The sequence below is a fragment of the Pecten maximus genome, chromosome 17 (assembly GCF_902652985.1).
Source record: "Pecten maximus chromosome 17, xPecMax1.1, whole genome shotgun sequence".
NCBI lineage: Eukaryota > Metazoa > Mollusca > Bivalvia > Pectinida > Pectinidae > Pecten > Pecten maximus.
In genome coordinates this window covers 31,964,752-31,989,605 of record NC_047031.1, presented here as the reverse complement: position 1 = coordinate 31,989,605, position 24,854 = coordinate 31,964,752, and the positions used below count along the sequence as shown (strand labels likewise).

The following is a 24,854-nucleotide window of genomic DNA, read 5'->3' as shown; positions in this document are numbered from 1 at the left end:
AAATAATTCACTTATCTGCATTTAAATTTGATCAACTAACCAGACAGAAAAAAAATCAAAATTGTTTTAATTCATAGCATTCAGGAATCGGGAAAGGGTCAATAAAGCCAACGTGTAAAAGAAGAACGAGAGCAGAGGTATGCGGTGCGTGGCGGGTTAGGGGTCAATAGGTTTATGGAGTACTTGAAGGGGTCAATGTGAACAGGGTATCTCGCAGAAGGTTGAAAGATGAAAGCTATGTGGTATACATGTATTTGGGGTTGAATGTCGGCAGTTATGCGGTGTAGAAAGGGGTGAAGGTCAAAACAGCAATACAAGAGTGATGGTCAACAAGAGCACGCTATATTTGAGAGGGAACATGTTTATAGAAATAACATAAAGCACCAAAATAAGGAAACCGTGATTCTAGATCACAACAGATAAAAACAGGGTAAATATATACATCAAATACAGATTTGCAAAGATACCATTGAGAAAGTACAAAAATAATACGACCAGGTGTTCCAGTTGAGTAAGCGTCTTTATCGACGACATCAGTCTTACTAATCAAGTTCAAATCAGAGTTAAACTACATTAACACAATGGGTACCACGGTGTGACAACGGAACCACTAGCATAATCAAATTGCACCGAACACGTCTGATTTCAAATGGCATGATGAAATCGAATAATTTCAAATGAAATCATAATAATTTAATTTTGTATGAAACACGCATTTTCATTGGCTGAAATAATTTTGTTATACCTCCATAACAAAATGTTTGACGTTGCGAAATGTAACGTCATTTTTGATTGGCTGATGACGTTGCGTAATAATTTATCACAGAAAAGAGTTCGCCAAAGAAAGTGACATATCTTGGTGTGTATAAGACGAAATTAAATTATAAGAATTAACATTAATGATTCTTTTTGTTATACAGTCATAACATAAAAAACTGGAATGTACTCTCTTCATAAACCGCTTCGCGGTTTATTTAGAGTACACTCCAGTTTTTTCTGTGATGACTGTATAACAGAAAACATAATTGATGTTAATCCTTAAATATTGAACATATAACTTTCCGCGGTCTTCCTGTCACTCGAATCCTTGGGTTGCTAATCTGTTTGATTGTCGGAGAGGCTCAGAGGTATGCGTTTTACAGGATAGGTTAAGATCTTTGGTCGTATATATGAATGGATCACTCTCCCAAAAGTCTTCTGGGTATCACGCAGTTGATATAAAATCTCAGAACAATCCTTTGGTAACAATAGATTTTATTCGTGTCTATATATAGTTCATACAACAGAAATAAGTTACATATTGTTTACTACAAACTTGATATACAATGTCGTCAAAATGGTATTCAGTGCTTTAAACTTTCGAATAGCAGCTTAAATATCATTATCAACGTAGGCCATTTTCCTTGTAGTGAATAATAATAGATTAAAGGATATCTTATTTAAAATATGTACAGTAATTGTAATTCAGGTTATGTTTTATTTTATTTAACAGCCAGGGTCATTTAAGGACGAACCAGGTTTTGGAGGTGGAGGAAAGCCGGAGTACCCGGAGAAAACCACCGGCCTACTGTCAGTACCAGGCAAATGTCCAACATGGGTTTCGAACTAGAAACCCAGAGGTGGAGGGCTAGTGATAAAGTGTCGGCACACTTTAATATATAATTCAGGTATAAATCTTACTGCTAACAACCAAATTATGTACCAAACAATACAAAATACATCTGCCTATCTCGGCGATTCGACATGACTCCCACTGTTCATTTATCAAATGATTCTCTTTCATACTTTTATAACAATTTACAGACAACATAACTGTTTTCCTAATCCTCGAACCTACAAGATCTTCAAGTCCCATGTATTCTATTCTCAGAGAAACTATGAAAATCTACGGCAACATAACAATGCATTCTTTTCAGCGACCTAAAACATTTTTGTTTACAAAAAGCAGTACTCCATAATGCTACACTGAGCATATTCTGGTCCCACTCTTGCCTCAGTACAAAGTCTTCCTCTAACACTGAACAAAAACATGAAAACATATTTACAAATAAAAAGGTAATTAATACTTATCACGTCATAAATATATATAAATAAAAATAATAATTCACCTCAAACTAAGGAACGATAGGAAACTTTTCATGGAAATTAATCCTGGCGAAGGTTAATGAAGTGAGCTATCAGCAACTCCGTGGAATATAACCACCAATCAGAAGCTCTGTAACATGTGAACCTATCAGGAAGGTTGTAACATACCACTGACCGAGTATAGCCACTAAAATATCCAATCAGTAATAATGCTTCAGTGACTTATCCGAATCCCTCAGGCTTTTGTTTCTTAAATTTTCTTAAAATCCATGATAATCTCTCAAAGACAGCAATAAACTATAACATGTCAGAAACCTAATAAGGTATAGCGCATATCAAACACTCAAATTGCTCAATCAGAACCACCGATACATTCATTTGACCAATCAAAAACACTTATACATTCCCTTGACGAATGAAGAACAATTTTACCTACCATTAGCAAATTGTAACCATTGTACCACATACGAGGGTTGATTGACAAAATGTGAGCCTCGTATTGAAGGATTTGAATTTTGCCAGACATCTCCTTTCCTTGGCTGTTTAGAAAGTCATCCACTGCATGTTAGAGTAAGGGTGCCTGAAATAGCTGTTTTCAGTTTTGGAAACAGATGAAAGTCTGATGGAGCGAGATCAGGTGAAAAGGGCGGATGCTCAATCAATTTAAAGCCACAATCGTGAATAGCAGCCATGGCAAGGCAGACTCTTTCATCCTAACCCCAACCGATTCTGTCCATTTTTCTAAAGCCGCTTGTCTTGTTTACTTACGGGTGCTACCTCATCGATATAAACTAGCAAAATGAGACCAGTCCTTGGGTAAACGGCCTATATCGTCTGAGAATAGTGAGACTTAAAAAGAACATCCTTGAGTACCACCTTCAATACGAGGCTCACAACTTATCAATCGACCCGCGTGTCTTATCAGACATTACTTGACTACTCCACATAAATTGGCATTTTCGCTGCTGACCTGCTGTATTATAACACCTGTGTGCGTTTGAGTGAACACCAATTAGTTGTTGAAGGAACAAGGCTATACATACGCAAATTACACAGGATTTTTTTGTAGAGTAACACATGCAGATATAACAAGTGACTGTCCAAACGACGGCATTTTCCAGCTCTTTGTTGCCATTATCAAAAAGGATCACAGCCATAATAAAAAAATCTTGGTATTACGTCGTGGAGGAAGTAACATGTTTTTCTAAGCGCCATTGCGGAAATCCTCTTACACCAAATATCGCCGTATCTGGTCCCAGTCGTAGGGACCCACGGGTGTTCTCCAATTGAGTGCAAGAATCCTTCGGAGCCTCTCGGGGATTTGGCATGGTGAATCCAACAATAGAGGTACCAGATTGCCGTCTCGGCTTTTATCCTCTAACAGTCGTACAATGTCTGTATGTTCATCAGCATGTGTCCACTCTGTATGTATGAACTCCATGGACAGAACCAGAATGACCTTTGTCGCGACCTTGTCCCTCAGTGGCTCCCAGACACCAGAACTGACCACAAAGTCTCGGCATGCCAGGTAACCTGGGGTATAGACACGTTAAACATTAAACTCAAGACTTCATCCTGTCGTCCGATCAAAATATGATTATAATCAACTTCGATTACATACTGTATGCTAGATTTCGTATTTTTATCTTCGATCTTGGTTACTCTAAAGCTTTCTTAAAGATGGTATTGCATTTTATTGAAAGGACTATGTGCCTTTTCACCATATCTCTGTGTGCTACGCTTTGCTCAATGAATTTTCTAAAAGAAGATCAGTGAAGATGTTTGAAAACAATTCTAGATCATACTCACCTTCGTTCTGAACCTTGCGCCCGAGTTATCATACATATAATCCTAGGAGTCAAAACGCTTTCCTGTTTGAGGGCAATTGTTTACTCACCTCTGATCTTGTTCACTCCGAAGCTTTCCTCTAGCGAGGGCCGGAGTACGTACATGACCCAGTTGATGTCGGTCAGGCTGTGGATGACGATGTAGTCGTACGTGCCGCAGTACTGAGGCATCATCCCTGGGAGCTGTAATACGATTTTTAGGACGCTGGATACAGGTCCAGTCGTTTGACCAATCGTCTGTGTCGGCGTTCTTTCTTTCTCCCCGATAGTCCTGCTCTTGTCATGCGGACTACGTAGGAGGAACCTGAACCGATTTTTCGGTGACCGCGGCATTGCATTTCTTTTCTTTGATTCATTGTTCCTAACCTTTTCAAGCTTTTGTTTGAGTTTTTCTATCAAGCAAACATGATTCACTCCACCGTTTCCATGAAGACTTAATGTTAATACTTCTATGACCGCCAACATTTCTGTAAAATATTCTTTCGTACACTTCGCCATATTGTGAATGACGTCATCCTGTCCGAATTTGTCTGCACACCAGCACAACCAATATACAAATTCCTGTAAGATATGGCGCCCATTTTTTCCAGCGTCTTTATACAATTCGAAAAAATATGTACACAATGTTTTAAACAAATTTACATTCCGCGTCGTATCATTTTCAATAACACGCTTGAGACATTCCACTGCCTCTCTGTACGACTTCAGCTGAAACAGGCTACTTGCAAGCGTTTCGTAGCACTTGAGTTTATTCTGATCCTGGGCGCCCTTTTCAAGAGCCTGCTGTGCGTAGTCAATGCCTTCGTACAATATGTCGTCTTTGTCCACAATACACGACAGTCTTCGTGACTGAGGTTGACATTGTGCCAACATGTGACAGATCATCCCCATGAAAACGAGGTCGGAAACGCCACCTGACCGCAGCGCCACGTCTCCGTCAGACTTGGCTTGACGCAGATACTTTTCCGCTAGATTTGGTGTCAGCTGCGCAAGATGATAGTTGATATCACGTTTTACGGAGTACGCTAGAGAATTCTCGTAGCAATCTGCGAGATTTGAAATGGACTGCGAGACCGTGATGTTTGCTCGATCTAACTGTCGCTTTCTCTCCGAGGGGTCGTTTGTTCTGTTAAGTGCTTTATGTAGCATGTAATTCGCCTCCGTCGTTAAAATCACGTGATCATCCGGGCAGTACGATCTGGCTTTCTCGTACAGGAAGCTTGACACGCCGCCGAGTTGTGTTGTTGTTATGGTAAACGTCTCTAGGGTGTCCTTGTACGTATCGCCTGTAACGGAAAAGAGTTCGAATTACTTTTGTAGCTTTTGATTGGTGGTAGTAAAACCTTACAAAGACCTAATTGTTTGTTGTTTTGTTTTGTTTTATGCTATGAGGTATGGATCAAGAGGACACCAAACCCCAGGGATGTATGAAGACGGGTGTAAAGGAGACACCAAAACCCAAGCCTAAATGAAGACGGGTGTCAAGGACACAACAAAACCAAGGAATATTTGAGGATTGGTGTCAAAGAGATAACAACCCCAGGGATTTATTAGGACCAGGGTCAAGGGGTCACCAAAACCAAGGGATACGTAAGGACAGATGTTATGTATTAGGACGGGTGTCAGGGCGACATCAAATCCCAGGAATGTATGAAGACGGGTATCAAAGACACAACACAGTCATGGGATGTATGAGGACCGGGGTCAAGGGTTCACCAAAACCAAGGGATACGTGAGGACAGGTGTTATGTATTAGGACGGGTGTCAGGGCGACATCAAATCCCAGGAATGTATGAAGACGGGTATCAAAGACACAACACAGCCATGGGATGTATGAGGACCGGGGTCAAGGGTTCACCAAAACCAAGGGATACGTAAGGACAGATGTTAAGGAGACACCGAAACTCAAGAATGTATGATGCCGGGTGTCAAGGAGACACCACATCCCAGGGATAGATGTGGACAGGTATATATATTACTATAATAAAAAAAACAAAGCTCAGTAAGACAGAGCAGGGGGTAGGAAACACAGAGAAGAAAGAAAGGAAAAAAACATAAAGATCCTGAGTGTTGCAATGGGTCAGAATATATATTGTGGTTTCTTCACTGTCATCTAAATAGAAGACAAGGAGGAAAATTCACGATTCCTCCGACGGCCCTCTTTAAGCCAGCTTCAAATTTACGATTAACATGCAATGGATTGTTGTATACTGACTAATCGGCTCATTAAATCTGCATCAACGTGGAAATAAACCATTTCAGTGCCACTAGGATCAAAGTCTGGTTCTCTGGAAACGTTTGATGACTACGAACATAACATATTACTTTGGTTTGATATACGGTATAATGACGGAAGTAAAATCTTAGGACATCTTATCCTTCCGGGTCGTGATTTGGTGGATTTCATTATCATTTTGTCTTCAAGACTGCGGATATTTTATATAATATAAAATATATGTAAGGCAGAACAATACTGTCACCTATATAATATAAGATATGTGTAAGGTAGAACAATACTGTCACCTATATAATATAAGATATGTGTAAGGTAGAACAATACTGTCACCTATATAATATTTGATATGTGTAAGGTAGAACAATTCTGTCATCTATATAATATAAGATATATGTAAGGTAGAACAATACTGTCACCTATATAATATAAGATATGTGTCTGTCACCTTTGCCCTCGAAATTTGCAGAAAGAAGATGACCCAGGTAGCCAAGAGAGCGGGCCCGGTACAGCATCGACTCCGGAATGTCTGTGTCAAGCTCTTTAAAGACCTGGAGGAACAGTCGCGCCGCCTTCTTCCGGTGTATCCCAGCCTGTCCGGCCCTGAAACGAATACCAATAATAAGGTGTGGTTTTACGGCGATGCATAAATTTTTATCCAGTCAAGTTATTGTCACTATACTAATATATCTACACTTTCATCATGTATATTATATGTTAATGATTGGTGGCGATACAACATCAACTCACATCTTCACGTTTAATAATAACTTAAATCTTTTGGTCCGTTCACAAGTCAAACTAACTACCTTGATTAATGTACCTTATATTATGACCATTACTTACCGCGAAAACGACCTTGGTCAAAATGAACCTATAGAAATGACGTTGATCTCTATATAGACCTGGATGGATTAAACGCATGTACATGCAGAATGATGTGATGTTCACCAGCATACACTACAGCATGACCTTCATTCGCTCCGAAAGTGATACTGCCCGACATACATAGAGAATCGCACATTTGATCCATTTTAAGGGAGTGATATAAGCATATGATATGACCTTGACCTACCTTCAAAGTTAAATGACCTTGACCTATCTTCCAATGCATATGGCCTTGATCTATATATATACAATGACAAGACCTTGACTTACATTCAGAGTTATATGACCTTGACCTACCTTCAGAGTTATATGACCTTGACCAATCTTTAAAGTTAAGTTAACAGAATGACCTTGACCTACCTACAGAGTGACGTGAGGTTAGCCATGTTATAGTTGATTAGAGCCTGGTAGTAGTTCCACAGCTGTACCTCCAGTTCTGTACCCGGCTGACACATCAACATTTCCAGGCCGACCTCGTAGTTCTTCAGACATTCGCTGGTGTTGAATGCTCGCCGCTCCTTGGAGTCCTCGATACTCAGCAGCTCACACGTCAGGATACTGACTTCCGCAAGGACGCCATCTATTGAAGATTCTGCACGACTATCCCTGCAATTCCTTCGGAGTCCCTCGAGACGTTTCGTCACACTATCCATTGCACCCTTGACCATCTCTACACCCTTGGCTTCGTGGTATAACACGGTATAAACGTAACCTGGAAACAAAGAATGATACAATTTACCAACATATGGTGATAGGAAACACGATACGTAAACATCCTCCATCTTATACCGAGACATCTGATTCGATTGCACACTCGGAAGGAGAAATGGTCGTCATATACTATAACTTACTACGGTATAACTTCACTGATTGTCAGTTTGAAGAAAGCTAAGGATTATTGAAATTCTGGAAAATGACCTTTCATCAGAATCGAGAATGTAGTCATATTAAAACCATATTCGATATACACTCTACTTGGAGGTATTGCTTGGCGTCCGGTAAATTATACGTCACCTGAAGAAAGAGCAAGCGAAGTAGTGATAAAACTGATACTCATAGGCATATAAAGTAGCGTTACTCTGCTTCACTCGAACGTAATTTATTACAATAAGGATATTTTATCGAAATCCTGAATGTGATTGTTCAGGTTTACTGTACGCCGTGGCTATTCTCACACCTACTGACCTTGCTCTAGGAAGCACTGCGCCTTCAATATCTCGTATTTCCGCTTCCGTTTGTCTAGGAGCTCATCCAGCCTTTCCCGACATGCAGTAGCGTCTGCCCTCCTGTGACAGAGTTTGTAAACATGCTCCAGGTTAGCTAAAGTGTTCAAATGATCGGGATTGGCAGAGTTGAGGGCCGATAAACGTTTTACCGCCTCCAGGCGGCGCTTTCTTTCCTGACACATGATTACATATTTAAGGTTCCTGATGGCTAAATGCACAAGCTGGTTTTCCTTGTTGAGTCGGATGTCGAGAGCGGCGATAATTTGGTCGATGTTACATAAAGACTTTTCATCAAGGATCAGAGCGTCGAGGTCGAAAAACCCGGGGGTGACGGGCGGTAACTCGGGCTCACTGGAGCGGAGACTTTCAATATCATAATCCTCCATGATGTCAAAGCTACAAGGATAGAATGGTCAGAGTCTTACACTGGTTAGGCCACAGTTTTTGTTTGTTTGTTTTTTGTTTGTTTGTTTGTTTGTTTGTTTGTTTTTTTTTTTTTTTCTATGTTTGGTGTCTTTGAGAGATTTCAAAACCTACAAGCCAGCAAGATGAAAAATCACAATACACTGGATATTTGTCAGGGGTATTTGTATTCCTTTGGGTCATATTAAATATATATGTAACCTAGAGGAAAACATCATTGTTTATCTTAATTATCTTTAAACCTTAAAAGCTGTTAATTACAACAACAACAACAACAGCATACTAATACAACAAGAAGACGTGATAACAACTTTAGATAAAAGTTAAAACACCAGAAATTAATACTGTAAACGTACAATGTTTGGCGCCTTTCCAATTATAACAGATACGAGCGATGAAGATTAAGTGCATTCTCATATTTTCTGTAGGAATAGAGCATATATAATTTAATAAGCGCGAGCATCATTAAGTAATGTACAATGCAGATAAACCACAATTAGCGCAATTATAACATAACGGAATGTTTCCACCGCGAAAAGCGCTAAAATAAGATTACCACTTAAATAAGATTACCACTAAAATAAGATAACCACTAAAAGTAAGATTACCACTAAAATAAGATAACCGCTAAAATAAGATTACCACTTAAATAAGATAACCACTAAAATAAGATAACCACTAAAATAAGATTATCCCTAAAATAAGATAACCGCTAAAATAAGATTACTACTTAAATAAGTTTACCGCTAAAATAAGATTACCACTTAAATAAGTTTACTGCTAAAATAAAATTACCGCTAAAATAAGATAACCGCTAAAATAATATTACCACTAAAATAAGATAACCCCTAAAATAAGATAACCACTAAAATAAGATAACCGCTAAAATATGATAACCGCTTAAATAAGATTACCGCTTAATTATATACTTTTACAGCACCTAGTAGTCGGGATACAATTATTTCTACAAATTCAAAAGAGAAGCTCACAATTTTGAGGTTGGTAATATCATACAGTATGTAATGATATGTGTATATAGATAAGTTTTTGTATATAAACTATACAACTGCCTAATCATGCTTTGATCGATTAAAATTACTCTTCGTTGGAGATGTAGCACCTTTGATATTGTAATTATATTACCATTTCTGTCTTGTCTTCAACGACCGAAATTATTGTTTTATTTTGGGAAATAATTAAATAACGAAAAGGTAATAAGAAAAGTTCGATATCAAAAGAAACATTCAATCAATGAGTTATTGTGTTTGTGTGTAAGTTGTTTGTGGTACAGTTAGGTTAGACACAGTAGGTTATAGGTATAAGTAAGAGCTGAGTGGAAACAGACGTACGCCCCAATAAACCTGTGCTGCATTCACTTATAATTTTCTCATACATTAACCGTCACTTCACACGCGCGAAACACCGGGGGTTCGATACTCTAACGAATGGTACCATACAGGTAAACACAGTACATCTGACACGAGAATCGTTGCTATACTGTCTGTAGTCTTCTAACATTAATGTAGTCACGTGTTCTACATACAGGAGGGCGTGATGTCTTAGATTCTTGTAGATATGTTATAATTGATAGTTTCTTTCAATCTACTATTAAAAACTAATAATTATCACTTTCCTCTCTTTAATTATAAACAGTGGGAAATGTTTATTTTACCGTATTAGACGGATCATATCATCTACAATACCAGTGATTACCTAGTCTCTAAAGGACATCTATGGGCATTAACATATGTACCAGAGTAGTGTCGCCCTCTAACGGCCTCTATGGACATCTACCAGACTAATGTCGCTCTCTTACGGACATCTACCAGACTAATGTCGCCCTCTAACGGACATCTACCAGACTAGTGTCGCCCTCTAACGCACATCTACCAGACTAGTGTCGCCCTCTAACGCACATCTACCAGACTAGTGTCGCCCTCTATTGGACATCTACTAGACTAGTGTCGCCCTCTATTGGACATCTACCAGACTAGTGTCGCCCTCTATTGGACATCTACCATACTAGTGTCGCCCTCTATTGGACATCTACCAGACTAGTGTCGCTCTCTTACGGACATCTACCAGACTAGAGTCGCCCTCTATTGGACATCTACCAGACTAGTGTCGCCCTCTATTGGACATCTACCAGACTAGTGTCGCTCTCTTACGGACATCTACCAGACTAGAGTCGCCCTCTATTGGACATCTACCAGACTAGTGTCGCCCTCTATTGGACATCTACCAGACTAGTGTCGCTCTCTTACGGACATCTACCAGACTAGAGTCGCCCTCTATTGGACATCTACCAGACTAGTGTCGCCCTCTAACGGACATCTACCAGACTAGTGTCGTCCTCTAACGGACATCTACCAGACTAATGTCGCCCTCTAACGGACATCTACCAGACTAGTGTCGCCCTCTAACGGACCTCTACCAGACTAGTGTCGCCCTCTAACGCACATCTACCAGACTAGTGTCGCCCTCTAACGGAGATCTACCAGACTAGTGTCGCCCTCTATTGGACATCTACCAGACTAGTGTCGCCCTCTAACGGAGATCTACCAGACTAGTGTCGCCCTCTATTGGACATCTACCAGACTAGTGTCGACATATAACGGACCTCTGTCAAACTAATGTTACCCTCTAACGGACTATGGACATCTACCGGAGTAGTGTCGCCCTCTTACGGACATCTACCAAACCAATGTTACCCTCCAACGAACTGTGGACATCTACCAGACTGATGCCGCCCTCTAACAGACCTCTACCAGACAAGTGTCGCCGTCTAATGGACATCTACCAGACTAGTGTCGCCCTCTAACGGACATCTACCAGACAAGTGTCGCCGTCTAATGGACATCTACCAGACTAGTGTCGCCCTCTATTGGACATCTACCAGACTAGTGTCGCCCTCTATTGGACATCTACCCTACCAGACTAGGGTCGCCGTCTTACGGATATCTACCAGGCTAATGTTACTCTCTAACAAACACTGCCAGGATAGTGTTGTCTGCTGTTTGGTTTATAACGTTGATATCTAACGTACGTGTTATGTGTATCTTACACATCCAGTTGTGTTAACGTTCGCAAATAGTGACAGTGAATTCCCCGCCAAATATAACAGGTCATTATCACGAGCTTTATGTGTCTATTACTATTATCTGTGTCACATTGTCGCGTGCTATTTTCTAAATTACATAATCGTTAACACGCGACTTGCTGTTGTCAGCCAATGATAAAGTACCGAGTCACCTCGTCAAATAAGCAATCCCTCCCAGCTGGTCGACGATAGAGAAAATAGAAACCTTCTGTAATTATACGATGTAACTTTTGAATTTTTTTTCCTTCTAATTTCCTGGTACCCTTTTCTTTCCATATGCATAGCCGTGCTTAAATAATAGATTCTGGTCCGAAAACAACCGTAAGAGGCGATTAAAGATATTTCTCTTCATTCTAAATAATTATCTTCTTCTTTCTTATGTCTCTCTTCATACTGCTTCACCTTTTGACCTTAGTTGTGCGTTCTTCCCCGCGTGGTCGACTTTGATTTCCGTCAACTGTCCGAGACATACCAAAATCAAAATGGGTACTTTCTACTCACTGCTTACCGTTCCGTTTTAAAACGGGTGGTAAGGAATGACCCTACTGTTGTCGGTATGGTATGACCGGGTAGTGTGTTATACTCCCCTAGAGTCGTACTTCAGTGTGATAACACTATAAATGCATCAATAGCATCCTATTATACACCGCCCTGTTATAACTTCAGTCTAGTGAGCTGTGATGATGAAAATGCCACACAACCAACCGATAGAGGTCGTTATCACTGTGATGTTGGTAGGTCATACAATCACAGTGCGATTTCGGTGTCCGCGGTTTGGTTTGGTTTCATATATCACCGTGGCGTTTTATTTCCATGGTTTTGTCACGTGATTCATAACTTCTAAGCTTTTGTCACGTGATCTATCAAAGCACGGATTCCCTCATCGGTACAGTCACACTTGTTTATATTGTAATCCGCACGTGAACTCAAACTTTTCTTGAGTTCCCTGACTTATAAATCCTGAGATAGGATTTTAATGGTTGTGTTAGTTCTAGACAGTTGTACACATAGACCCAGGTGGCAGAGTCCCAATTTAATTTCGAGTTGAGAGAGATAACTGTATTGAAACAAGAGGAAGATCGAATATCTGATAATTTAAATGCCAAATGTAAAATTCAAGCGAGGAATTAGAGAAATGAAAAATATTTGGCTCAGATGTTAGAGATTATATTGATATACACCGTTATATGTGTGTTTTTTGACCTTGACATTGTTGTTTTCCATCGTCCTTCTCTGCCAAACACATTTGTACATGTAGGCTTATTACCGGCATGTGCTTGTAGTAGTACACCGCCGGGAATTAAAACCGCTTACATTTGATTATGATGTAATGATATGAGTTTGTGGTAATACCATCCGTGGAGACCGTCTTCACTTGTCCTCGCACCTGTTGTGAGGTATAACAACAAACATACAAACAACCCAAACTGATCCCCGAGAATATACGGGAACGTGTGATTAAAGGAAATGGACGGTAACACGTTAAACGGACTATTAGGCTAGGGAAGGGAGGAGGGGAAGCAAGGGAAAAGAATGGTCAGAAAGCGAGAGCGAACGGAGGAAAGGAGAACGGACGGAGAGCGAGGGGCGGTAGCTCATACAGAATAATGGACAGACAGCGAGGGGAGATAACTCATACAGGATAACGGACGGAGGGGGGGTAACTCATACAGGGTAACGGACGGAGGGGGGGGGGGGTAACTCATACAGGGTAACGGACGGAGAACGAGGGGAGGTAACTCATACAGAATAATGGACAGACAGCAAGGGGAGGTAACTCATACAGGGTAATGGACAGAAAGCAAGGGGACGTAACTCATACAGGGTAATGGACAGACAGCAAGGGGAGGTAACTCATACAGGGTAACGGACGGAGAGCGAGGGGCGGTAACTCATACCGGGTAAAGGACGGAGAGTGAAGGGAGTAAGCTCAATTAGGAAAAATTTAAATACAAAGCCTAGGGAGGTCAGCGAGATAATTGATGTACCAGAACAGACACTTACATTAAGAAACACTTGAAAATGTACATGAGGGCCACCCAGTAGAAACATTGAAATGGTTCGCTGAGCACGTGTAAATTTGTTGAAGATAATGATGACAAGACACAGAGATTCGCGGGCTACGTCTGCACGTGGTGGTTTCTAAATTGTCTGCATAACTGAAACTATTAAGGATGTTACTTAAATAACTTTCAATTATAAATAATATTTGATGAAATGTTGAAGTAGCTGTCATGTCATTAATCAAGATACACGTGTAGAACAATTATAGATAGTTATATATTACAAGTGATGTATTAAATAAAGTTGTGCCGTACTTTTATAGCATTTCTTTAATTACTTGTGACGTCTTTCCTGTATTAGTTATTTAAAATTATTTTACACATTACAAGAGGCACGCAATACATTTCAATTTCAGTCAAAATACAATTCCGGCAAATGTAGCTGAAATTGCTACTAGGCATGATTACATTTGTTTATTTTAAAGTCATAGTTTAACGATATTCAGGTGAAAAATATATGTCCTAAACACTCTCAATGTGAATAGATAGAGGTCAAACTACGAGTGGTTATCTTATATGGTATTTCTTTCCCTCGAATTACTTTAAATTTTCCAAAGTTACAAAAACACAAGTATTTTTGTAACTTTCGGAAAAATACCATATACAACAACCTGTTTGTGAGACATGTTTCTACCACAATAGAAAAAAACTATTGACGAAATGATGAAATTGGTCTGCTTTGTGTCAACGTGTGCTCTTTTCGCAATGTCAGTAGGGGCGTAAGGATGTATGACCTAAAGTGACAGGCCGCACAACTGACAACTTCGGAAATGTACAGAAATATTACAAGTTATCACAAATCATAATAAATAAATAATTAACCGAATATTTTCAAAGCAATGGATTGATAGAAATCTATATATAAATGAGTTATCACAAAAGCAATTTCCGCGACCCCGTGAAGCGGCTTTAAAGTGTAAGCCAATCAAAGCGCATTGAACCACGTGATGCAAACCCCGACCGAAGTTCATCGTATCAACCAATCAAAACGCACTTAGGGGCTGTTTAATCCATTGGGAGTTGAAAAAACTCAAACAACTCATTACGTTGTTTTGTTTTCATTGTCATAATCATAATTAAGGAGATACCGGTATTGGCGATTCTTTTTATTCACTTTAAGAGTGTTTAGGACATAATTTTTCACCTGAATATCGTTAAACTATGACTTTAGAATGAACAAATGTAATCATGCCTAGTAGCAATTTTAGCTACGTTTGCCGGAATTGTATTTTGACTTAAATTGAAATGTATTGTGTGCCTCTTGTAATGTGTAAAATAATTAAGGGTTAACTGTAATATTTTTTTTTACGTTATTGAGCAATAACACAAAATACTGGGGTGTACTCTGAGTAAACCGAGAAGCCAGTCAGTGACGGACGGCTGTATAGGGTAGTCCCACCGAAATGCCTCACTAGGACATGGAACTTACACTATATTGACAACAGGTGAACTGGCCCTTACCGTCAACTCTAAAAGTGAATGCCAAATAACAATATACTAATCATCTATATAGCCGTTTGTCTGGGAAAATATTAAGAAGGAAAACGTTATTTACAAAAGGAGGGAAAATCCCAAATTTAGTCGCCTCTTACGAGCATGTAAAGGAAAGAACAAGTTAACTTCCTGCGACCTTTCTGGGAATAGAGGACAAGCCCCTAGAATGTTGTCACCTGTACAAAGGTTTACTTGTGAATTTAGTTTTAACAATATTTTATTAATATTCAAGTACTAACACAAAACATCACAATACAAATCATAAATGATATACTTGTGATTCTGTAGAAAGAACGGGGACATGATTCCATCTGTAGTGATATTACCTGTTCTATGTATCCTTGTATTGAAGTAATCGTTATCATCATCTACAATAACGTCGTTATCATCATCTACAATAACGTCGTTATCATCATCTACAATAACGTCGTTATCATCATCTACAATAACGTCGTTATCATCATCTACAATAACGTCGTTATCATCATCTATAATAACGAAAACGATGATTAGACGCTTACTGATACACAAGGAACATCTGCTGCTAACGAACCCGTGGATGACCTGACGAGTAATGATCTAAATATAGCACCACGTGCATTACGCTATCGTACTAATAATAAAAATAAGATGTTCAGAAGCCCCCATTACGTACCGGGCCAAGGAACTTATAAACAACTCGTAACTTAAGATAGTTCGCTTACTCAAAAATTGTAATCAGAAAACATTTTAGGTTAAAGAACCTTATGCTTGTCCAATCGTTTGGGGAAATCAGGACTGATCTTATTGTGTCAGGGGTAGTCTAAATTAAATGAAACTAGTGAGAATTTGGGACGAATTCCATGCACTTAATCCTCTATAAGATCAGTTCAATTGTATACATATACATAAACATGTTTTAAGCTTGATAATCAATTTAAAAAATCAATTATAAGCGTTGATGTTAATTATTTTTTAGTTTCATAGGGTTATGAAAAAAAAATGTTTGCAAACATTTGTAAGAATTGGCTACAAGGATTCATACAGTTCGCAAGCAATTTTTCCCATACTCTAATGAAACTAAAAAGATGACACCAGTGGTAAAATGAGATACGTCAGCGTGCATAAGTGTTAATGGCTAAAAGTCCATGTATGACACGGATAGTAATCAGGTTGTTACGTCATCAAAATCAGACTGGCCACCACTCCCTAAGTTTTTTGGCATAGCCGTCTTATTTTGTTTGAAATACGGAGAACTAATTCTGACTATTACTGAACCACACAGAAATTATAAAATACAGGTGACATGACTATAATATGCTAATTACACTATGACTTTGTTGGCATCATATCTTGGCGAAGATGATCTAGTATAAGAATTCAGCTGAGCAATTACATTACAAACAAGAAATATCTTTAAAAAAGATAAACGGCATAGTTTTAATGTAATAGTCAGAATTAGTTCTCCGCCATTTTGTATGCATGAATTGTTATATGATGTACAAGTATCTTGGAATCCTATATGCTATGTAGCATTTGGAAATAAATTGAATTGAATTGAATTTAAAAACCTAGGGTCTCTAGAATCCAACATTCCCTAGAGACAGGTGTCCATCTATGTAAAACAGACTGATGCCGGCACCTTGTTCTGTCCATGAAATCAAGCTAACAAAACACCGCGCGCGTGTGTGGCATGTGTCACGTGGTTCATTGTATTTATTTATGTATACACACGTGTGATGTTTACTGCTCTATTACAGTGCGCGTGCTTTTCAAATTTAAGTTTAAATTGAGTGATTTTACAATTAGTGTCCCAACTAGACGTCAGTGTACAAACTTAAAGGCGCCGACTTCATTATCCGTTCATCAGGAAGTGTGTCTCATTTTACGTCTAACATCTCCAGCATTTATCACCGGATCTACTTGGAGTGGGGTCCTATTAAACCAACAACAGTCAACTTACATTGGTGTTAGTTTATACTTATATATATATGTATATCTTAAACCGACAGCAGTCAACTTACATTGGTCTTACTTCACACTTATCTACAGTATTTGGTTTGATACACCGATACACATTCAAATTACTCTATATGTTATATAGGTACTTACGGATCGACAAGTAGATGATTTAACTTATTATAACTATTTCAATTTCATGCATCTGTACAGTTTGGATAAACATGATAGACACGGTCTGATCCAAATGACCAATAAATCTTGATTTTATGAAACATTTCCACGTGAAATGCTGATCTAGAATTGTGATTTCCATTTTGAGATTAAAAAACAAGAACTATACATGTCGATAATAATTAATTGTCATGGAGATTCAAAATGTCAGATAGATCTGGAAAGTGGTGGTTTATATATTTCAATAAACACTTTTAGCAATTGTGGACTTAATTTTGTATTTGTAGTAGTTTTACACAGATCCCAGTATTATATCTGCATTATTCTGAAGTATAGTATTAGCTTGCTCGCCCATATCTATCCCTACACTATAATTGACGCACTATCAAGTTATCTCCCCTTTGCTGCAACAGGTTTTCGTTAATGTTTGATGAATAACATTTTCGCTTCCTACTAGATGACGTTGTTTTTGGATTGTTCAAACTGAAACTGAATTCAAACCAAAAATTAAATTATTTCTGTGTTTTCTGGCCATTCAAAGTAATTTAAGAAATCAGGGAAATTTTCTCTGGCACAAATTTGGACTAGTTTTTAAGAAAAAGTGTAAAATTAAGAGTAAAATTAGAACTTTATGCTGCTTGATTCGATCGTCTCATAAAAATATATCAGATTGAGAGCTCTGATGACTTTATTAGACAAAAGAACTACATTATTGGGAATCGGGCCTAAAATCGGACTCAGGTACAAAATGTTCTTACTTCTGTAAATGTAAATCCATAGACTGGACAGAAAATACTATAGACTGGACAGACAATACTATAGACTGGACAGACAATACTATAGACTGGACAGACAATACTATAGACTGGACAGAACATACTATAGGAAGCCTGAGGTGTAAACGATATGTATCAAATCTGTACACACTGTAAAAAGGGGAAGTGTTAAATGTATACGATAGTCATAACAATCTCTCCACGAGGTCTGTACTGTCTCTGTACAATACAGATCACCTTCCGGTTGTAATAAAGACCCGCACCGTGTTTTGAAAACATTCCAGCTTTCGAAATTAAACATTTACAGTTTTAAAAACCTTTAAATATACTCATAAGATGAGTCATTGTAGGCCAGAACGGTCGTACAAGCTAAAAATACCAGGAGTTGGAGTGTCAGCACTAATATCCAGTTTTAAGTGTGAACACTTGTACTTTCAAAACATTTAATCACAGGGAATTGGAAACAATTTATTTTTTTAACGGCCAGTATCATTCGGCTAAACTCGGCTGATTCCGGTACCTTTCATCAATAGTTGATATAGGTACGGAATCTGCCGATATTTAACGAGTGTGTCTTGAGAGTAGATGGGTGTCTAGTCCCTGTGAAGATAACACTTACTCATACATGTACATGAAATGTGAAACTTTCGTTTGTGTATCCTGTTAGAAGTAAAACACCCAAACAGATATTTGAGCGGACATCTGTGAACCTGTAAAGATGTTCCGCTACATGTAACAGCAACACAGACTTCAAAGGTCCTCTAGCGTTCGTTAGAGTTTATCAAGTTCTTTTCAATTCAACTTAAATAAAAAACCCAAAAAACCCCAGAGAGATACAGATCTTTGGTTCATTTTAGAAAGTCACATAATTAATTTCTTGATGTTGATTCCAATGTCATCGTCTGCCAAGTCTTCTCATCATCTACTAAAGCATCTCATCGTCTACAAAGCCATTTAATCGTCTACCAAGTCATCTTATCGTCTACCAAGTCATCTTATCGTCTACCAAGTCATCTCATCGTCCACCAAGTCATTTCATCGTCTACCAAGTCATTTCATCATCTATCAAGTCATCTCATCATATACCAAGTCATCTCATCATCTACCAAGTCATTTCATCATCTATCAAGTCATCTCATCATCTACTAAGTCATCTCATCATCTACCATGTCATCTCATCATCTACTAAGTCATCTCATCGTCTACCATGTCATCTCATTGTCTACCAAGTCATCTCGTCATCTACCAAGTCATCTCATCATCTACCAAGTCATCTCATCGTCTACCAAGTCATCTCATCATCTACCAAGTCATTTCATCATCTACCAAGTCATCTTATCGTCTACCAAGTCATCTCATCATCTACCAAGTCATCTCATCATCTACCAAGTCATCTCATCATCTACCAAGTCATCTCATCATCTACTAAGTCATTTCATCGTCTACCAAGTCATCTCACCGTCCACCAAGTAATCTCATCGTCTACCAAGTCATTTCATCGTCTACCAAGTCATTTCATCGTCCACCAAGTCATCTCATCGTCCACCAAGTCATCTCATCGTCCACCAAGTCATCTCATCGTCTACCAAGTCATCTCATCGTCTACCAAGTCATTTCATCGTCTACCAAGTCATCTCATCGTCTACCAAGTCATCTCATCGTCTACCAAGTCATTTCATCAGCTACCAAGTCATTTCATCGTCTACCAAGTCATCTCATCATCCACCAAGTCATCTCATCGTCTACCAAGTCATTTAATCATCTACCAAGTCATTTCATCGTCTACCAAGTCATCTTATCGTCTACCAAGTCATCTCATCGTCTACCAAGTCATCTCATCCTCTACGAAGTCATCTATCATCTATCAAGTCATCTCATCATCTACCAAGTCATTTCATCATCTACCAAGTCATTTCATCGTCTACCAAGTCATCTCATCGTCCACCAAGTCATCGCATCATCTACCAAGTCATCTCATCATCTACCAAGTCATCTCATCGTCCACCAAGTCATCTCATCGTCTACCAAATCATCTCATCGTCTACCAAGTCATTTCATCGTCTACCAAGTCATCTCATCGTCCACCAAGTCATCTCATCATCTACCAAGTCATCTCATCAACTACCAAGTCATCTAATCGTCTAACAAGTCGTCTAATCAACAACCAAGTCATTTCATCGTCTACCAAGACACCTCATCATCTACCAAGTCATCTCATCGTCTACCAAGTCATCTCATCGTCTACCAAGTCATCTCATCATCTACCAAGTCATCTCATCGTCTACCAAGTCATCTCATCGTCTACCAAGTCATTTCATCGTCTACCATGTCATCTCATCGTCTACCAAGTCATTTCATCGTCTACCAAGTCATCTCATCATCTACCAAGTCATTTCATCGTCTACCAAGTCATTTCATCGTCTACCAAGTCATCTCATCGTCTACCAAGTCATCTCATCGTCTACCAAGTCATCTCATCATCTACCAAGTCATCTCATCGTCTACCAAGTCATCTCATCGTCTACCAAGTCATTTCATCGTCTACCAAGTCATCTCATCCTCTACGAAGTCATCTATCATCTATCAAGTCATCTCATCATCTACCAAGTCATTTCATCATCTACCAAGTCATTTCATCGTCTACCAAGTCATCTCATCGTCCACCAAGTCATCGCATCATCTACCAAGTCATCTCATCATCTACCAAGTCATCTCATCGTCCACCAAGTCATCTCATCGTCTACCAAGTCATCTCATCGTCTACCAAGTCATTTCATCGTCTACCAAGTCATTTAATCATCTACCAAGACACCTCATCGTCTACCATGTCATCTCATCATCTACCAAGTCATCTCATCCTCTACCAAGTCATCTCATCGTCCACCAAGTCATCTCATCATCTACCAAGTCATCTCATCAGCTACCAAGTCATCTAATCGTCTACCAAGTCGTCTAATCAACAACCAAGTCATTCTCATCGTCTACCAAGTCATCTCACCATCTACCAAGTCATCTCATCATCTACCAAGTCATCTCATCAATCTACCAAGTCATCTCATCTTCTACCAAGTCATCTCATCATTTACCAAGTCATACTTGTCTCGTCATCTGCCACATTTCATCTTCTTTCATCTCATTAATTTAAATTGTTTACCGTTTCGTCTTATCAAGTTATCATAGACAATTTTGTCTATTCAGTCATCTTATCGTCTATCAAGTAATAATCATCTACAGAGTCATATTATCTTCTACCATCTCATAACATCGTCTTCAGTCCCTGCGACAGTCATATCATCTAATCAGCACCATCTGCCATATCATCTTATCGTAAGAATATCCTCTCATCATTTCAATGTCATCTCATCGCCTTCCATCTGATTTAATCATCTAACACATCATCCTGTCGTTTACCTGTTTTCCACTGACGACTTAATCCCGCTTTGGTTCATTAGTTAATTTTGTTCTCAACAATAACACCACACGGTAAAACAACGGTTTCCGTAATTATGAAATAAAATAAAATTTAAAAATTAAAAAAAAAAATTTTTTAAAGAAAAATGAAATAAAATTAAAAAATAATTAAGTAAAATAAAATAAAAAATAAAAACAAATTATTAAACGAAATAAATAAAAGGTAAATAATGAGAATATTTCTTCCCTATCTTTCATTTGCCTTTTACTCTAATGAAAGCGAATAAAGGGAAGCGCTCGTAAATCTGTGGATCCGATAGTTAGTAAGACAGCTGGCTATACTATTTAATTGATAAAATGTGTTGTGCTATATTAACAGTGGATCTCGTATAATTCTCCGGGTAATTTTCACCTCGTCGCACGCGCACACCAGCCGCCTAATTGATAAGTCTACACTTCGGCCTGCTTATATTGTTTGAAGCACTATTATGAATATTTGTACAGATGTTTATGTAAAATAACAACATGCAGGTGCCGACTGGAAATATTTTACTTCAGAAATACCTAAGGTGCCGCTACCTGAATTCAAGAATAGAAATTCAGGTATCAAAAATTCAACTCGAGAATAAAAAATACAGGTCTCATTATCGAACTTAATTGGCTTCTTGGTAAGAAATATTATAGGTATCGTTCATTGGGTTTTCGGATGGCACAGTGGTAATACACTTGCCTTTCACGTAGGCGACTAGGGCTCGACTCCCCAATCGGACGTGAACAGGAACGGGGCCACCTGCCCGACCCTTTGCGCGCTTCCATCCGCACAACCAAATGTGACAATGACAATGGAAATTGTTTATTCTTGTTAACAGTACAGTGCAGAGAATATGAACATTAACAAATGGATAACAAAAATACATGTTGTGATTGATATAAACTGATATAACTTGTTTTCCAATTGTTTTAGAATAAATAAAGTTTACATTCCGACATAGAAATACCTAAAATGTGATAATTACTTGGGTAGGCTAGTGATAAGATGTCCTCTCTCTGTCCGGTCATGGAGCGAGAGGTCATCAGTTAGAGGACGGCACATGTTTCAGTATTCCTTCTTATTACAGGGTCAGATGCATGGTATTGGACACTAAAGTCTAAGCTATAGGAGATTGAGAGGCTTCCTTGGACCGGAAGCGCATGAATTGTGGTTGTATTCGTAAAGGCTATTTCCCTATAACACAAAGCACAGGCGCTTGCATAGAAAATGTGATTTTCATTTTTGTTTTTTTGTTTGTTTTTGTTTTTGTTTTTAAATGGCAGTGGTATGTGTACTCTGTACAAGCGCCTGTGACACAGAGATAGCATTCACGACTAGAGAATGAAAGGTCATTGGTTCGAGCACCAGCATGCACGGGCCGGATATTTACCCCTTACCATTACAGTATTTGGTGTCAATGACCACACCAAACGTGATTTAGCTGTAGGGGTCTGAGAACGCTTCCTGGAGGTAAAACAATTGAATCGTGCTTGTCTTCATGGGGGTAGATAAGTGGAATCAGAAGTGTAAAAGTGGATAGTAAAAGGTGACCCTCTAACAGTTAGTTCGTGTTGGTGGGTAGTCCCCTTTACCCAGTAGTGAGGTGTTCGTATTAGAGAGCGAAAGGTAGATTGAGCCTGAGCGCGAGAAGGGTATTTATTATACATAAGTACGCACGCATGTACAGTGTACGTGTCAGAGATATGGAGAAGTTAACATTGTATTGTTGTATTTTATATTGTTGTACTTTATATTGTTGTATTTTATTTATTGTTGTATTTTATATTGTAGTATTCTATATTGTTGTATTTCTTATTGTTTATAATACACAATCTCTAAATAAACTAGTTAAACAAGCATTAACTGAATTTAAGCGATATCACAATATTTTAACTATTCGAGTATGTTTAAAATGGGCTTTCGTGATAAGAGTGTTTTCGAGATCATGCAACTTTTTAAAATTATGATTTTTTTTAGTAAAATTCGTCATCATTGGTTCCGTAATAAGTGAAGCTTTGTCCTGATGAAATCTGTATATAAACATATATAACAGTATAGACGAGACACTATAAACTAATGTTTTAACGATACAGTCAAACCTCGACGATTTGAACTTCGTTGGTTCGATTTTCTCGCTTAGTCGAACTTAATGCTTGGTCCCGAAAGTTCCCACAATATAACGCTACTACATGTAACGAACCCATGTATGTTCAAACTTTTTTCAATGACCGTTAGCTATGATACTTTGTGGGTAATTGACATCTCATGATTCGAACAAAAATGTATGTGGGAATGTGTGGATAATACACAAACAGGTAAGTATAGACGGGTCGCGCGCTTTTCTTGAGTCACAAACGTTCAAATCGATGATTCTTTTTTAATCTTAAATTTTAAATGAAGCAAACCAAGGTAAGATTTAAAGAATCTGGTTTAAATAGTGAATTTCAGAGGATAAGGTAAAGTTGGGAATTCTTCCTCTGATGTTGGTATAATATATGGTAAAACTATCCAAAATGTGAACGATTAAAATATGATCCATATTTTCAGACAGTAATCTGCATGTAAAATAAGATCAAATAAACTTTTGAAATTTGGAGTTCAATAGAATTCTATGTGAAATGTGTGTACAATTACCCGCGCTGTGAACTAATTCTAGTGAGTGAGAAATGTTTTATATCGACAGTTAAGGATTCATACATGTTACCGTAAAACATTTTTATAAACCATGGCAAACAGATGGGGAACAATGGCTCACGGTCAACATTCTGTATTGAAACTGAATATGGAGAATCTATCATTCAAAGTAGAAATATTATGTTGTTTATATTAACAAAGAGAGTAAGTACTTACAATTACTGGTGAAAACTATGCCGTCTCCATGCCTCCTGGATCTCCAACTCGGCTTCACTCACATGCAACTAGACACATATTCCCGCCTAATTTGGAGCAGGAGCAGACGACATACACACACACGCTCCGCTACCCGCCAAATTAAACTGATGATTGCTGTTCTCCTCGATTAAATCAGAGAAAAACTGGCAAAACATTGAATAAGAAGTATTTATTTTAAACGGCACGCGCGCCTTAAATGACCAAATGTTTGACATGAAGTGACGGAGGTGACCCGCTGACCACTGCAGTGAGGTCATAGTAATTAGCTGCTGT

At 38.5% G+C, this 24,854-nt stretch overlaps 2 protein-coding genes across 3 annotated transcripts; one reads left to right on the top strand and one right to left on the bottom strand.

Annotated features, from left to right (window-relative positions):
• Positions 1 to 1,237: 1,237 nt before the first annotated feature.
• LOC117315562 lies at positions 1,238 to 24,833 on the bottom strand. 2 transcript variants are annotated; one of them, XR_004529720.1, is made up of 7 exons: positions 24,540 to 24,833; positions 8,239 to 8,675; positions 7,414 to 7,765; positions 6,614 to 6,768; positions 3,983 to 5,218; positions 3,259 to 3,618; positions 1,238 to 3,216 (listed from the first exon to the last, which is right to left on the bottom strand). XR_004529720.1 is itself a non-coding variant. In XM_033869802.1 (6 exons), exons 2-6 carry the CDS (start codon positions 8,663 to 8,665, stop codon positions 3,314 to 3,316), a joined length of 2,475 nt encoding a protein of 824 aa, XP_033725693.1. In that variant the 5' UTR covers positions 8,666 to 8,675; positions 24,540 to 24,832; the 3' UTR covers positions 1,238 to 3,313. The 2 variants fall into 2 exon arrangements, 1 of the variants encoding a protein (XP_033725693.1); XM_033869802.1 differs by having other exon boundaries at positions 1,238 to 3,618; positions 24,540 to 24,832.
• Positions 18,154 to 21,183, top strand: LOC117315326 (probable GPI-anchored adhesin-like protein PGA55). The gene is made up of 2 exons (XM_033869475.1): positions 18,154 to 18,212; positions 19,179 to 21,183. The coding sequence occupies exons 1-2, from the start codon at positions 18,154 to 18,156 to the stop codon at positions 21,181 to 21,183; spliced, it is 2,064 nt and encodes a 687-aa protein (XP_033725366.1).
• Positions 24,834 to 24,854: the final 21 nt, after the last annotated feature.

What these genes read in the sequence shown, in the direction of transcription:
- LOC117315562 (XM_033869802.1), bottom strand. Translation starts at nt 8,665, where the DNA reads ATGGAGGATTATGATATTGAAAGTCTCCGCTCCAGTGAGCCCGAGTTA. An exon ending in AACCTCACGTCACTCTGTAG is followed by an intron (nt 6,769 to 7,413) that starts GTAGGTCAAGGT and finishes TATTCGTTTCAG; the next exon opens with GGCCGGACAGGCTGGGATAC. An exon ending in TGCAAATTTCGAGGGCAAAG is followed by an intron (nt 5,219 to 6,613) that starts GTGACAGACACA and finishes TTTCCGTTACAG; the next exon opens with GCGATACGTACAAGGACACC.
- LOC117315326 (XM_033869475.1), top strand. Translation starts at nt 18,154, where the DNA reads ATGACTTTATTAGACAAAAGAACTACATTATTGGGAATCGGGCCTAAA. An exon ending in GGGCCTAAAATCGGACTCAG is followed by an intron (nt 18,213 to 19,178) that starts GTACAAAATGTT and finishes CATCTACTAAAG; the next exon opens with CATCTCATCGTCTACAAAGC.